At 40.4% G+C, this 14,792-nt stretch overlaps 1 protein-coding gene across 3 annotated transcripts in view; it reads right to left on the reverse strand.

The window, feature by feature from the left end:
* The window catches only part of TBCE (tubulin folding cofactor E), an 81,883-nt gene extending 67,384 nt beyond the window's left edge, over nucleotides 1-14,499 (reverse strand). Inside the window, exon 1 of one of the 3 annotated variants that reach the window (XM_061161441.1) lies at nucleotides 14,397-14,499. Coding sequence is in view for 1 of the 3 variants with exons in the window: in XM_061161438.1 (XP_061017421.1) it covers nucleotides 13,438-13,547 (110 nt within the window). In the remaining 2 variants the exon portion in view is untranslated. Of the gene's footprint in view, nucleotides 1-13,437; nucleotides 13,911-14,396 lie in introns of those variants that run through there. The other 2 variants (XM_061161440.1, XM_061161438.1) reach the window with 2 other exon arrangements.
* Between the last annotated feature and the right edge of the window lie 293 nt (nucleotides 14,500-14,792).

Here is a 14,792-nt window from a genome sequence, read left to right on the forward strand (position 1 = left end):
GGGATACCTCAGGACAACCAACCAAAAAGGTGGGACACAGTCCAACCCATCAGCAGACAGGTTGCCGAGTCATCCAAAGACAACAGTCACCTATAAACACACCCACTGAGATGGCCCTACCCACCAGAGGGACAAGACCCAGCTCCACCCACTGTGGGCAAGAACCAGTCCCTCCCACCAGGAAGCCTGCACAAGCATCAATATAAACTTCACCCACCAGGAGGCAGACATCAGAACCAAGAAAAATTACAATCCTGCAGCCTGAGGACAGAGGCCACACAGAGAAAGTTAAGACAAAATGAGACATCATGAGAGAAATAAATTCTAGAGGAAGCAACAAGGTAAAACCCGAGAAGAATAGCTAAGCAAAGTGGAGACAGGCAATCTACCTGAAAAAGAACTCAAAGTGATGATAGTAAAGATGGTCCAAGATCCCAGAAAAAGACTAGGGGCACAGACTAAGAGGATACAACAAACGTTTAATAAAGAGCTAGAAGCTTTAAAGAACAAACTGAGATGAACAATACAATAACTGCAATGAAAAGGACACTAAAAGGAATGAATAGAATAAATGAGACAGAAGAACAAGTAAGTGAGCTGGAAGACAGAGACTGATGGAAATCACTGCTGTGGGACAGAATAAAGAATGAAAAAAAAATGAGGACAGTCTAGGAGACGTCTGCTGCTGCTGCTAAGTCGCTTCAGTCCTGTCCGACTCTGTGCGACCCCATAGACGGCAGCCCACCAGGCTCCCTCGTCCCTGGGATTCTCCAGGCAAGAACACTGGAGTGGGTGGCCATTGGCTTCTCCAATGAGACCTCTGGGACAGCAATATATGCACCAACATCCGTAGCATAGGAGTCCTAGAAGGAGGAGAGAGAGAAAAGGCCTGGGAAAATATCTGAAGAGATAATAGCAAAAACTTTCCTAACATGGAAAAAGAAACACTCAAGTCCAGGAAGTGCAAAGAGTCTCATTCAGGATTAATTCAAGGAAGAACACACTGAGACACAAGTTAATCAAACTAACAAAAAGAAAATATCAAAATCAACAAAAACATACAAGGGAATCCCCATAGGCTAATAGGTGATTTTTCAGCAGAAACTCTGCTGGCCAGAAGGGACTGGCACAATATATTTAAAGTAATGAAAAGGAAAAACCTACAATCAAGAATACTTTTACCTAGCAAGGTTCTTGTTAAGGTTTGCCAGAGAAATCAAAAACTTCAGAGACAAGCAAAAAGAAAAAAAAAAGCTAATTGAATTCAGTACCACGAAACCAGTTTTACAACAAATGCTAAAGAACTTTTCCATATGGAAAAGAAAATGATACAATTAGAAACAAGAAAATTATAAATGAGGAGGTTCACTGGTAAAGGCAAACATACAGTAAAGGTAGGAAAACATTCACATATAAATATGGTATCAAGAGCAGCAATCATGAGAAGAGAAGACTTCAAATGCAGAATATTGGAAACATATTTGAAATTAAGTGACCAGCAACTTAAAACAATCTAGTATAGTAGACTGGTAGATCAAAACCTCATGGTGGGAATTCTCTAGTGGTCCAGTGGTTAGGACTCTGCTTTCACTGCAGTGGGTCCAGGTTTGATCCTTGGTCAGGCAACTAAGATCCCACAGCCAAATGGCGTGGCCAAAAAATAAAACAAAACAAAAAACCTCACAGTAACCACAATCTGAAAACTTACAATAAAAACACACAAAAAGAAAAAGGAATCCAAACACAACACTAAAGTCAGTCACCAAATCACAGAACAAAAGAGGAAGGAAAGAAAACAGACCTACAAAAACTAATCCAAAACAATTTAACAAAATGGCAATAAGAAACACATGTCACTAATTATCTTAAACAAAAATGGATTAAATGCTCCGACAAAAAGACACACTGGCTGAATGAATACAAAAACAACTCTTATATATGCTCTCTACAAAAGATACACTTCACATCTAGGGATGCATACAGACTGAAAGTGAGGAGGTGGAAAAAGGCTTTCTATGCAAATGGAAGCCAAAAGAAAGCTGGATAAGCAATACTCTTTTCAGATAAAATAAACTTTAAAATAAAGACTGCTATGAGAGACAAAGAAGGACACTACATAATGATCAAGGGATTAGTCCAAGAACAAGACAAAGCAATTGTAAATATGCATCCAACATGTGAGTACCTCAAGAATTATGACAAATGTTAAGAGACATAAAAGGAGAAATTGACAATAACACAATAACAGTGGGGGACTTTAATACCCCACTTATATCAACAGACAGACCACTCAGACAGAAAAATCAATAAGAAAGCACAAGCCTTAAATGACACATTAGGAGGAGAAGACACATAGGAGAAGGGGGAAACAGGATGAGATGGTTGGATGGCATCATCGACTCAATGGACATGAGTTTGAGCAAACTCCTGCAGATAGTGAAGGACAGGGAAGCCTGACGTTCTGCAGTCCACGGGGTCACAAAGAGTCTGACACAACTGAGCGACTGAGCAACAACATAGAGCATTCCATGCAAAAGCAGCAGAATATGCATTCTTTTCACGTGAACACAGAACATTCACCAGGACTGACCACATATTCAGCCACAAAGCAAGCCTTGATAAATTTAAGAAAACTGAAATCATGTCAGGCATCTTTTCTAACCACAACGCTATGAGATTAGAAATCAACTACAAGAAAAAACTGTAAAGCAACATGGAGGCTAAACAATATGCTACTAAATGACCAATGGATCACTGAAGAAATCAAAGAGGAAATAAAAATATATCCAGAGACAAAGGAAAACAAAAACATGATCCAAAACCTATGAGACACAGTAAAAGCAGTTCTAGGAGGAAAGTTTATGGCAATACAACCTTACCTCAGGAAAAAAAAAATCACAAATAAACAACCTAAACGTACATCTAAAGCAACCAGATAAAGAAGAACAAATTCTAAAGTTTGTAGAAGGAAAGAAATCATAAATATCAGAGCAGAAATAAATGAAATACAGACAAGGAAAACAATAGAAAAGATCAATGGCACTAAATGCTGGTTCTCTGAAAAGACAAAACAGACCAGATAAACCTTTAGCCAGATTCATGAGGAAAAAATGGGAGAGGGTTCAAGTCAATAAAATTAGAAATGAAAATTGAGGAGCTAGAACTAACACCACAGAAATAAAAAGGACCATGAGAGACTACTAAACACAAATATATATATACATGCATATATATATATATATATATATGCCAATAAAATGAACAACATAGAAGAAATGGACAAATTCTTAGAAAGGTATAATCTTCTGAGACTGAACCAGTAAGAAAAAGAAAATATAAACAGACCTATCACAAGGACTGAAACTGAAATAATGATTAAAAGACTTTCAACAAACAGGGACTTCCCTGGTAAGATATGTAAAGTCAAGTCGCTCAGTTGTGTCCGACTCTGCGACCCCATGGACTGCAGCCTACCAGGCTCCTCTGTCCATGGGATTTTCCAGGCAAGAGTACTGGAGTGGGTTGCCATTTCCTTCTCCAGGGGATCTTTCTGACTCAGGGATCGAACCCGGGTCTCCAGCATTGCAGACAGACGCTTTACTGTCTGAGCCACCCTTATTCCTGGATAAGACTCTGCACTCTTAATTCAGGGGGCCCAGGTTCAATCCCTGGTCAGTGAATGAGATCCCATGTGCCACAACCAAGAGCTGGTGCAGCCTAAATAAATAAAAATTTTAAAAAAGAAAAAAAAAAAACTCTCTGCAAACAAAAGTCCAGGACCAGATGGCTTCACAGAAGAATCTTATCACACATTTCAGTTCAGTTCAGTTCAGTCGCTCAGTCATGTCCAACTCTTTGTGACCCCATGAATCATAGCACTCCAGGCCTCCCTGTCCATCGCCAACTTCCGGAGTTCACTCAAACTTATATCCATCGAGTTGGTGATGCCATCTAGCCATCTCATCCTCTGCCGTCCCCATCTCCTCCTGCCCCCAATCCTTAGAAAAGAATTAATACCTCCTGTGGTGCAGGAGTGCCTAGCAGCAGAGAGGAGATACCCCACGTCCAAGGTAAAGAGCAGCAGCTTCACTTTCCTGGGGCAGCCGTGAAGAGATACCCCTTGTCCAAGGTAAGAGAAACCCAAGTAAGACGGTAGGTGCTGAGAGAGGGCATCAGACGGCAGACAGACTGAAACCACAATCATACACAACTAGCCAATCTGATCCCATGGACCACAGCCTTGTCTAACTCAATGAAACTAGGCCATGCCATGTGGGGCCATCCAAGACGGATGGGTCATGGTGGAGAGGTCTGACAGAATGTGGTCCACTGGAGAAGGGAATGCCAAACCACTTCATTTTTCTTGCCTTGAGAACCCCATGAACAGTATGAAAAGGCAAAAAGATAGGACACTGGAAGATGAACTCCCCAGGTCGGTAGGTGCACAATATGATACTGGAGATCAGTGGAGAAATAACTTAAAAAAGAATGAAGGGATGGTGCCAAAGCAAAAACAACACCCAGTTGTGGATGTGACTGGTGATAGAAGCAAGATCTGATACTGTAAAGAGCAATATTGCATAGAAACCTGGAATGTTAGGTTCATGAATAAAGGCAAACTGGAACTGGTCAAACAGGAGACGGCAAGAGTGAATGTAGCTATTCTAGGAATCAGCGAACTAAAATGGGTGGCAATGGGTGAATTTAACTCAGATGACTATTTTATCTACTACTGTGGGCAGGAATCCCTTAGAAGAAATGGAGTAGCCATCATGATCAACAAAAGAGTCTGAAATGCAGTACCTGGATACAATCTCAAAAATGACAGAATGATCTCTGTGCATTTCCAAGGCAAACCATCCAATATCACGGTAATCCTAGTCTATGCCCTGACCAGTAATGAAGAAGAAGTTGAAGTTGGACAGTTCTATGAAGACCTACAAGACCTTTTAGAACTAATACCCAAAAAAGATGTCCTTTTCATTATAGGGGACTGGAATGCAAAAGTAGGAAGTCAAGAAACACCTGCAGTCATGGGCAAAATTGGCCTTGGAGTAGAATGAAGCAGGGCAAAGGCTAATAGAGTTTTGCCAAGAGAATGCACTGGTCATAGCAAACACTCTCTTCCAACAACACAACAGAAGACTCTACACATGGACATCACCAGATGGTCAACACCAAAATCAGATTGATTATATTCTTTGTAGCCAAAGATGGAGAAGCTCTATAGAGTCAGCAAAGACAAGACCGGGAGCTGACTGTGGCTCAGATCATGAACTCCTTATTGCCAAATTCAAACTTAAATTGAAGAAACTGGGGAAAACCACTAAACCATTCAGGTATGATCTAAATCAAATCCCTTATGATTATACAGTGGAAGTGAGAAATAGATTTAAGGGAATAGATCTGATAGACAGAGTGCCTGATGAACTATGGACAGAGGCTCATGACATTGTACAGGAGTCAGGGATCAAAACCATCCCCAGGAAAAAGAAATGCAAAAAAGCAAAATGGCTGTCTGAGGAGGCCTTACAAATAGCTGTGAAAAGAAGAGAAGCAAAAAGCAAAGAAGAAAAGGAAAGATATATCCATTTGAATGCAGAGTTCCAAAGAATAGCAAGGAGAGATAAGAAAGCCTTCCTCATTGATCAATGCAAAGAAATAGAGAAAAACAATAGAATGGGAAAGACTAGAGATCTCTTCAAGAAAATTAGAGATACCAAGGGAACATTTCATGCAAAGATGGGCTCGATAAAGGACAGAAATGGTAGGGACCTACCAGAAGCAGAATATATTGAGAAGAGGTGGCAAGAATACACAGAAGAACTGTACAAAAGATCTTCAAGACCCAGATAATCATGATGGTATGATCACTCACCTAGAGCTAGATAGACATCCTGGAATGTGAAGTCAAGTGGGCCTCAGAAAGCGTCATTTTGAACAAAGCTAGTGGAGGTGATGGAATTTCAGTTGAGCTATTTCAAATCCTGAAAGATGATGCTGTGAAAGTGCTGCACTCAATATGCCAGCAAATTTGGAAAACTCAGCAGTGGCCACAGGACTGGAAAAGGTCAGTTTTCATTCCAGTCCCTAAGAAAGGCAATCCCAAAGAATGCTCAAACTACCGCACAGTTACACTCACCTCACACGCTAGTAAAGTAATGCTTAAAATTCTCCAACCCAGGCTTCAGCAATATGTGAACCATGAACTTCCAGATGCTCAAGCTGGTTTTAGAAAAGGCAGAGGAACCAGAGATCAAATTGCCAACATCTGCTGAATCATCGAAAAAGCAAGAGAGTGCCAGAAAAACGTCTATTTCTGCTTTATTGACTACGCCAAAGCCTTTGACTGTGTGGATCACAATAAATTGTGAAAAATTCTGAAAGAGATGGGAATCCCAGACCACCTGACCTGCCTCCTGAGAAATCTGTATGCAGGTCAGGAAGCAACAGTTAGAACTGGACATGGAACAACAGACTGGTTCCAAATAGGAAAAGGAGTACGTCACAGCTGTATATTGTCACCCTGCTTATTTAACTTATATGCAGAGTACATCATGAGAAACGCTGGGCTAGAGGAAGCACAAGCTGGAATCAAGATTGCTGGGAGAAATATCAATAACCTCAGATATGCAAATGACACCACCCTTAAGGTAGAAAGTGAAGAGGAACTAAAGAGCCTCTTGATGAAAAAAAAAAAAAAGCCTCTTGATGAAAGTGAAAAAGTTGGCTTAAAGCTCAACATTCAGAAAACTACTATCATGGCATCTGGTCTCATCACTTCATAGCAAATAGATGGGGAAACAGTGGAAACTGTGAGAGACTTTATTTTTTGGGGCTCCAAAATCACTGCAGATGGTGACTACAGCCATGAAATTAAAAGACGCTTGCTCCTTGGAAGGAAAGTTATGACCAACTTAGACAGCATATTAAAAAGCAGAGACATTACTTTGCCAACAAAGGTCCATCTAGTCAAGGCTATGGTTTTTCCAGTGGTCATGTATGGATGTGAGAGTTGGACTATAAAGAAAGCTGAGCGCCAAAGAATTGATGCTTTTGAACTGTGGTGTTGGAGAAGACTCTTGAGAGTCCCTTGGACTGAAAGGAGATCCAACCAGTCCATCCTAAAGGAGATCAGTCCTGAGTGTTCACTGAAAGGACTGATGCTGAAGCTGAAACTCCAATACTTCGGCCACCTGATGCGAAGAGTTGACTCACTGGAAAAGACCCTGATGCTGGGAAAGATTGAGGGCAGGAGGAAAAGGGGACAACAGAGGATGAGATGGTTGGATGGCATCACCAACTCAATGGACATGAGTTTGGGTGGGCTCTGGTAGTTGGTATTGGGTAGGGAGGCCTGGCGTGCTGCAGCTCATTGGCTCACAAAGAGTCAGACACGACTGAGTGACTGGACTGAACTGAATACCTATCCTTTTGAAACTCTTGGGAAAGCTTGCAGAGGAAGGAATACCCCCAAATTCATTGTATTAGGCTACAACCACTGATGCAAAAACCAGACAAAGATACCACAAAAAAAGAAAATTACAAGCCAATATCACTGATGAACATAGATGCAAAAATCTTCAACAAAATACCAGCAAACTGAACCAAACAAGGCATTAAATAGATCATACACTAGATTATTAAGTGAGATTTATTCCTGGGATGAAGGATTTTTCAATATCTGCAAATCAATCAGGGTGATACACCACATTAACAAACTGAAGAACAAAAACCATATGATCATCTCAACAGATACAGAAAATGCTTGTGATAAAATTCAACACTTATTCATTCATGATAAAAACTCTTCAGAAAGTGGACATAGAGGGAATTTATCTCAACATAATAAAAGTCATATAGGACAAGCCAATGGCTAACATCATACTCAATGGTGAAAAGCAGAAAGCCTTTCCTACAAGATCAGGAACAAGACAAGGATATGCACTCTGTCCGCTTTTATTCAACATACTTTGAAGTCCTAGCCATAGCAATGAGAGAGGAAAAAGTAAATAAATAAAAGGAGCCCAAATTGGAAAAGAAGTAAAACTGTAATGGTAGATGACATCAGTTCAGTTCAGTTGCTCAGTCGTGTCCAACTCTTACTATGAACTCTTACATATGAAATCATAAAGATGCTACCAGAAAACTGCTGAGCTAATTAATGAATTTGGTAAAGTTGCAGGATACAAAATTAATACACAGAAGGCCTTCTCTGGCAGTCCAGTGGTTAAGACTCCGTGCTTCCACTGCCAGGGTCATGGGTTTAATCCCTGGTTGAGGAAGCTACAATCACATATGCCGTGCAGCACATCCAAAAAACACAAACAAACATACAAAAAAATCTAAATTAATACACAAAAGCCTGCTGCATTCTATACATTAGTAAAAGAGAAATTAAGGAAATAATCCCATTTATCACGACATCAAAAGAATAAAATACCTAGGAATAAAACTACTAAAGGAGGCAGAAGACCTATACCCTGAAAACTATATGATGATGATGAAAGGAACTGAAGATGGTGGGGGGGGTGTTAGAAAAAGAAAAAACTGAAGATGACACAGAAAAATATACCATGTTCTTGGACTGAAGAATCAATTCAGTTAAAATGAACATACTACCCAAGGCAATCTTCACACTCAATGCAATCCCCATCAAATTACCAATGGAATCTTTCACAGAACTAGAACAAAAATTTTTGAAATCTGTATGGAAACACAAAAGACCAGTAATAGCTAAAATGATCCTGAGAAAGAAAAACAAAGGTGGAAGAATCAGGCTCCCTGACTTTAGAAAATGCTATAGCAATTAAAAGAGTACGGATGGCACTGGCATAAAAACAGCAATACAGAACAGACCCGGACAGAAAGTCCAGCAACAGAGGTTTCCCTGACGGCTCAGTGGTGAAGAACCCACCTGCCAATGCAGGGTTTGATCCTTGGTCCAGGAAGACCCCACATGCTGTAGTGTAACTTAGTCCATGCATCACAGCAACTGCGCCAGTGCATCACCACAACAGAGACCACTGCAATGAGAAGCCTGTGCACCGCAACTAGAGTAGACCTTGTCACCACAACTAGAGACAAGCCCATTCAGCAACAAAGATTCAGCAGAGCCAAAAAATAAATAAATAAATAAAATAAAAGCTTTTGCAGAGCAAAAGAAACCATAAACAAAACGAAAAGACAACCCACAAAATGAGAGAAAATATTTGCAAATGAGACAACTGACAAGGGATTAATCTCCAAAATCTACAAACAGTTCATGTAGTTATATTAAAAAAAAAAAAAAAAGTCCAATTAAAAAATTGGCAGAAGATCTAAATAGACATTTCTCCAAAGACACACATATGGCCAAAAAGCACATGAAAAGAGGCTCAACGTCTCTAATTATTAGAGAAATGCAAATTAAAATTATGAGGTATCACCTCACAGCTATCAGCAAGACTATCAAGAAGTCTACAAACAGGGACGTCCCAGGGGGTCCAGTGGTTAAGAATGGGCCTGTCGATGCAGGGGACATGGGCTTGATCCCTGGTCTGGGAAGATCCCACATGCAGCAGAGCAACTAAGTCCATGTGCCACAACTACTAGGCCCATGTGCTGCAACTAATAAAGCCCACACACCCTAGAGGCCAAGCTCCATAAGAAAAGCCACCGCAATGAGGTCCATGCACTGCAACCAGAGAAAGCCCACGGGCAGCAACAAAGACTCAGCACAGCCCAAAATAAATAAATAAATAAATATTTTTAAAGTCTACAAACAATAAATGCTAGAGAGGGTGGGAAGAAAAGTGAACCTCCCTACACTGTTGTTGGGTATGTAAATTGGTACAATTACAGAGAACAGTATGGAGTTTCCTTTAAAAAAACTAAAAAATAGGCCTATCGTATGATCCAGCAATCCCACTCCTGGAATGTATCTGGCTGTCCTCAGTTGTGCCTGACTCTTTGCAACCCTATGGACTGTAGCCCACCAGACTCCTCTGTCCATGGTATTTCCCAAGCAAGAATACTGGAATGGGTTGTCATTTCCTCCTCCAGGGGGCCTTCCTGATCCAGGCACTGAACCTGTGTCTCCTGCGTCTCCTGCCCTGGCAGGCAGATTCTTTACCACTGAACCTCCAGGGAAGCCCATGAATATGGAGAAAACTATAATTTGAAAAGATACATGCACACAATGTTCATACCAGCACTATTTCAGTTCAGTTCAGTTGCTCAATCATGTCCAACTCTTTGTGACCCTGTGGACTGCAGCATGCCAGGCTTCCCTGTTCATCACCAACTCCCACAGCTTGCTCAAACTCATGGCCATTGAGTCAGTGATGTCATCCAACCACTACAGTCATGACATGGAAGCAACCTATGACCACTGACAGAGGAATGGATAAATAAGATGTGGTACATATAGGCAATGGAATATTATTCAGCCATAAAAAAGGATGAAACAATGCCACTTGCAGCAACATGGATGAACCTATATATCATCATATTAAGTGAACTAAGTCAGACAGAAATATTATATCCTATATCCTATGTGGAATTTAAAAATAAAATGATGCAAATGAACTTATTTACAAAACAAAAACAGAACTCCAGACTCTGAAAATACTTATGGTTACCAGAGGGCAAAGGAAGGGGGAGAGAGAAAGAAGAATCTGAAAAAGGATATATGTATAACTGAATCAGGTGCTATACACCTGAAACTAATGCAACACTGTAAATCAACTAAACTCTTATATAAAATAAACATTTAATTAAAAAGAATAACAGTAGTTGACATGGGGAAGTCTAATCCCAGTGAGCCCATTCCACCAGTAGGTACTGATTCAGTTACCACATCTCTTACTTTGTTCAGCCACCAAGGGATCCAAAAAGATGCTTGATGCCCAACAAAAAAAGTGAGAACACTGGCACTTTGTGAATTAATTTTAGAAAAAAGCTTTTCAATATGTATTGTTATCTTTCTAAACGTATTTTGCTTTATCTTTCCTGCTCTTTGTTCAAAATTGTACTAAAATAATTGAGCATGAGGTTTGAAGTATCATTCACATGTTGACATTTATCAAGTGGAAAACATCAACAGGAAACATTCTTCACTGAGATTCAGGAGCTCTAGGTAGTAATCCTGGTTCAGGCACTTACAAGCTATGGATTCTGACACTCATTAACCTTTCTGTCACCAAAATTATAAGCAAGTAGAAGACGGTCTCTTGTAAGGAACTTAAGAGTTTAATGAGGAGAGATAACTAACAGCAAACAATTAACACCTAGAATTAATAATGTAAAGATCAAATTCAGTAACTCAGAAGAAACAGGAGGGTTAAGAGTGAGGCAGATTCCACATGGAAACCATTCTGATTAAGCTGATGGACATATGCAGTGGAAATTAAGAGAACAAGCTTTCCAGGTCGTGAAACCTAACAGGGTTTCACTGATTGGAGATTCAGGCTGGGAAACTACAGAAAGTGGGAATGCAACACCTTTGAATAGTATGGGCAAAAATGACCACCTAAAATGTAACAACTTCTGAGTTTTAATAGCCAAATTTTATTTTATTTTTTTAATAGCCAAATTTTAAAGAAACCCATCTGTGGTCCTTTTTAAAAAGAAATTAAATTGTTGTAAAATACACATACCATACAATTTATTACCTTAACCATTTTTAAGTGCACAGTTCAGTGGCATTATATACACTTACCCACTGCTGTGCAACCAATCACCAAAATTTTTTTGTCTTGCAAAACTGAAAATCTATATCCATTAAACAACTCCTATAACCTCCTCTCCTCAGCTCCCACCTTCCATTTCTATTAACTTGCCTACTCTAAATATGTCATAAAAGTCAAAGCATACAGTAGTCTTTTGGTGACCAGCTTACTTCACTTAGCATAATGTCCTGCTATCCTCTATGCACATCATACCTAATGTCAAAGACCATGTCAAAGTTCTACTACATCCTCACAGTATTCCTTGGCCCTCACACACTGAATTGTCTCACATCATTTTAAGTAGTGCCTCCAAAAAGTTTTAGGTTTTCTGAAGAGGCTGTAGACCTCTTCTCTCTCAAACACCAATGACTTAAATCCACACCAAACCTACAATTTTTATGACACAACTATACGAAACAGGACTAATAAAATCAATGAACCAGGTTGTGCCTTTTCTCCACATACTTTCAAGTACCACCAAATCTTCCCATATAACTCTTCCACAAATTCATTCCACCTGCTCCTAATAACCAGCAAACTGTTAAAATTCCCTTTCTGGTAGTCTCTACTACTTTCTAGGCAAGATTCATTTCATAATAACATCTACCATATTTTCTAGTGGACTCTTTTGCACATTTCAGAGCAAAAAGGTAACGGAGGAAAAGTATATTTAAAAACAAAACTTTGAGTGCTAAGTATACAGTAAATATTTTATTAATGTATATGACAAATTTACTTTGTAATAAACCAAAAAGGAAAACAATGAAGACCACCAGAAAATAATAACTACTAGTTTTATTGAACATTTACATCTTACAAAAATAAATACTGAGATGATCCAGGAAGCCTGTTAAAAAACCAGTAACTTACAGGTTAAAACAATACTGTTTTGCAAAGTTTTCTGATTAGTTTCAATTATGCACAGTAAAATTAAAATTAACTACATTAATTTTTAACCACAATAAAATTAAAATTAACCACTATTAAGAACAGAAATAAAGTACATAGAATAACATATCTTCAAACAAGTAGAAGGAAAAAGAGACGATAAAACAAGACCTCAATTCAAAAAAAGGCAAGGAAAAAGAGCAGAAAGTACAAATTATAAAACGGCAAAAAAAGGTTTTTCAACAATTATATTATAGAGAGCCCACTAAAAGCCAGGTATTGTTTTAAGAACTAAGGATACAGCTGTAAACAAAATACAGAAAAATATCAGCTCTCATAAATAAGCTTCTATGGTAGAGGGGTAAACACTGCTGATCCAGAGAAATGAACCAATCCCACAGCAGGTCATACGGTGATATGCAGGAGAAGGATGAGTACAATGGAAATGCAAGGGAAGCCTATGGCCAGGGAAGTCCTCACTGAAAACGTAAAGTTAAAAAAATATATACGAAGGAGGTAAGGGATTAAACCGTGTGGACATTCAGACAAGGAACTGCAAGTGTGAGTATCTCGACGTTAGGATGTGCCTGAGGCATCGGAGTAAAGGGGGAGTGGAGCTGGAGATTAGATCAGAGATATAGCAAGGGCGGGATCAGAAAGCACCTTGAGGGTCATTCTAAAGAATCTGGCTTTCAATCCGAGTGAAATGGGAAGTCCGTGGAGAGTTCTGTGCGAGGAGGAAGATAATCTGATTTTTTTTTTTTTTTTTTTAAGAAGAATCACTTTAGATGTGATGGGGAGGCTGAAATAAGAAAAAGCAGACTGGTTAGGTGCCTACCGCAGGAATCCAGGTGAAAGATAGCTGCAATTTCGATAAGGGGAGGTGGTGAGGGTCTCCGGATAGATTCTGAAGGTTGAGTTCCTGGATTTGCTGCTGACAGATTCCATGTGTGTGAGAAAGAGATGAGTCAAGGATGACTCAAACGGTTGTGGCTTGAATACCTCAGAAATGACTTTGAATATAAGTACAATAAGGCTGCCAGTCAAAAGGCTCAGGCTGTCCACTTAGATTTAAAAAAAAAAAAAAATACCCAGCAATATGCTATTTATAAAAGTATACAAAAAGGTTAAAACTAAAAAAGATGAAAAAAGCTGAGACAAATAACAAACAACAGTCCTCATGGCTATGTTAACGCGAGACAAAAGAGAAGTCTGTACTCTGATTCTGTCTGCTCTTTCTGTAACAGTTTGGCATTTGTGAGTCCTGTTTTCACAACGGGACTGTAGTTTCTTTAGGGACAGGGATACCACACCCTCATTTGGATCCACCCACAACCTAGAACAGTCCTCTTGTCAGTAGTGAATACTAGGTAAAACTTGTAAATACCTTCTCCACCCACTTAACATTCTTTCTCCTTCATCATAAATGTTACACGATTTAAAAGGTCAGAGTTGGTTCTCTAACCTGACACCAAGTCGTGGGTCGCCTGTACCATTTTCACCTATTTCCAAGTGACAAGTCAATAGGCTTTTCGGTGAAGTGCAATGCAGTGTGCCCCGCTCGCCCGCAGCAGGCCCAGGCCCGAGACCCCGCCCGCCCCCGCGAATGCAGGGGGATTCGGTCAAAGACTAAGTGCAGATGGATTCGGTCAAAGACTCAGAGAGCAGACCGCGCCCGGCAATCTGGGAAGTTCTAAGAAAGGGAAAAAAGACCGAGAGCCCTGCAGGGTTGCACTGGTTACGAGCCAGCTAGCAATGCATGGTTCCTGCGCTACCCAGACTCACCCCCAAGCTCACCTGCCTGCAGCCAGTCAGGATGGTCTGAGCGACAGCCCCGGGCACGCGCTTTGCCCCAAGGCAGCTTCCGGCTCTGGTCGGAAGTGCTCCTTTAGGAAGACAGGAAGTCCCGCCCCCGAGGGCGGGAGCTGCGGCAGCTGAATCTCAGCGATGAATATCAACTCTAGAGTCTGGGTTGCCGGAGGTGTGGTCAGCCCGTCGAAACCCAGCCAAACACTCGGCCCCTGGGCTGAGCCCGCTATGCCCCCGAAACTTGCGATGCCAGAAAGAAGGAATGCGCTCCTTCCAGCTTACTAGTTATCACGGGAGCGAGTTACAAGTCCCGTATGAGATTCAGTTCCATGTTCGTGGAGAATTTACCACGTAGGAAGCCTGTGGTGGTCATAGAAAAGAAAC

The sequence above is a fragment of the Dama dama genome, chromosome 15 (assembly GCF_033118175.1).
Source record: "Dama dama isolate Ldn47 chromosome 15, ASM3311817v1, whole genome shotgun sequence".
In the NCBI taxonomy this organism is placed as follows: Eukaryota; Metazoa; Chordata; class Mammalia; order Artiodactyla; family Cervidae; genus Dama; species Dama dama.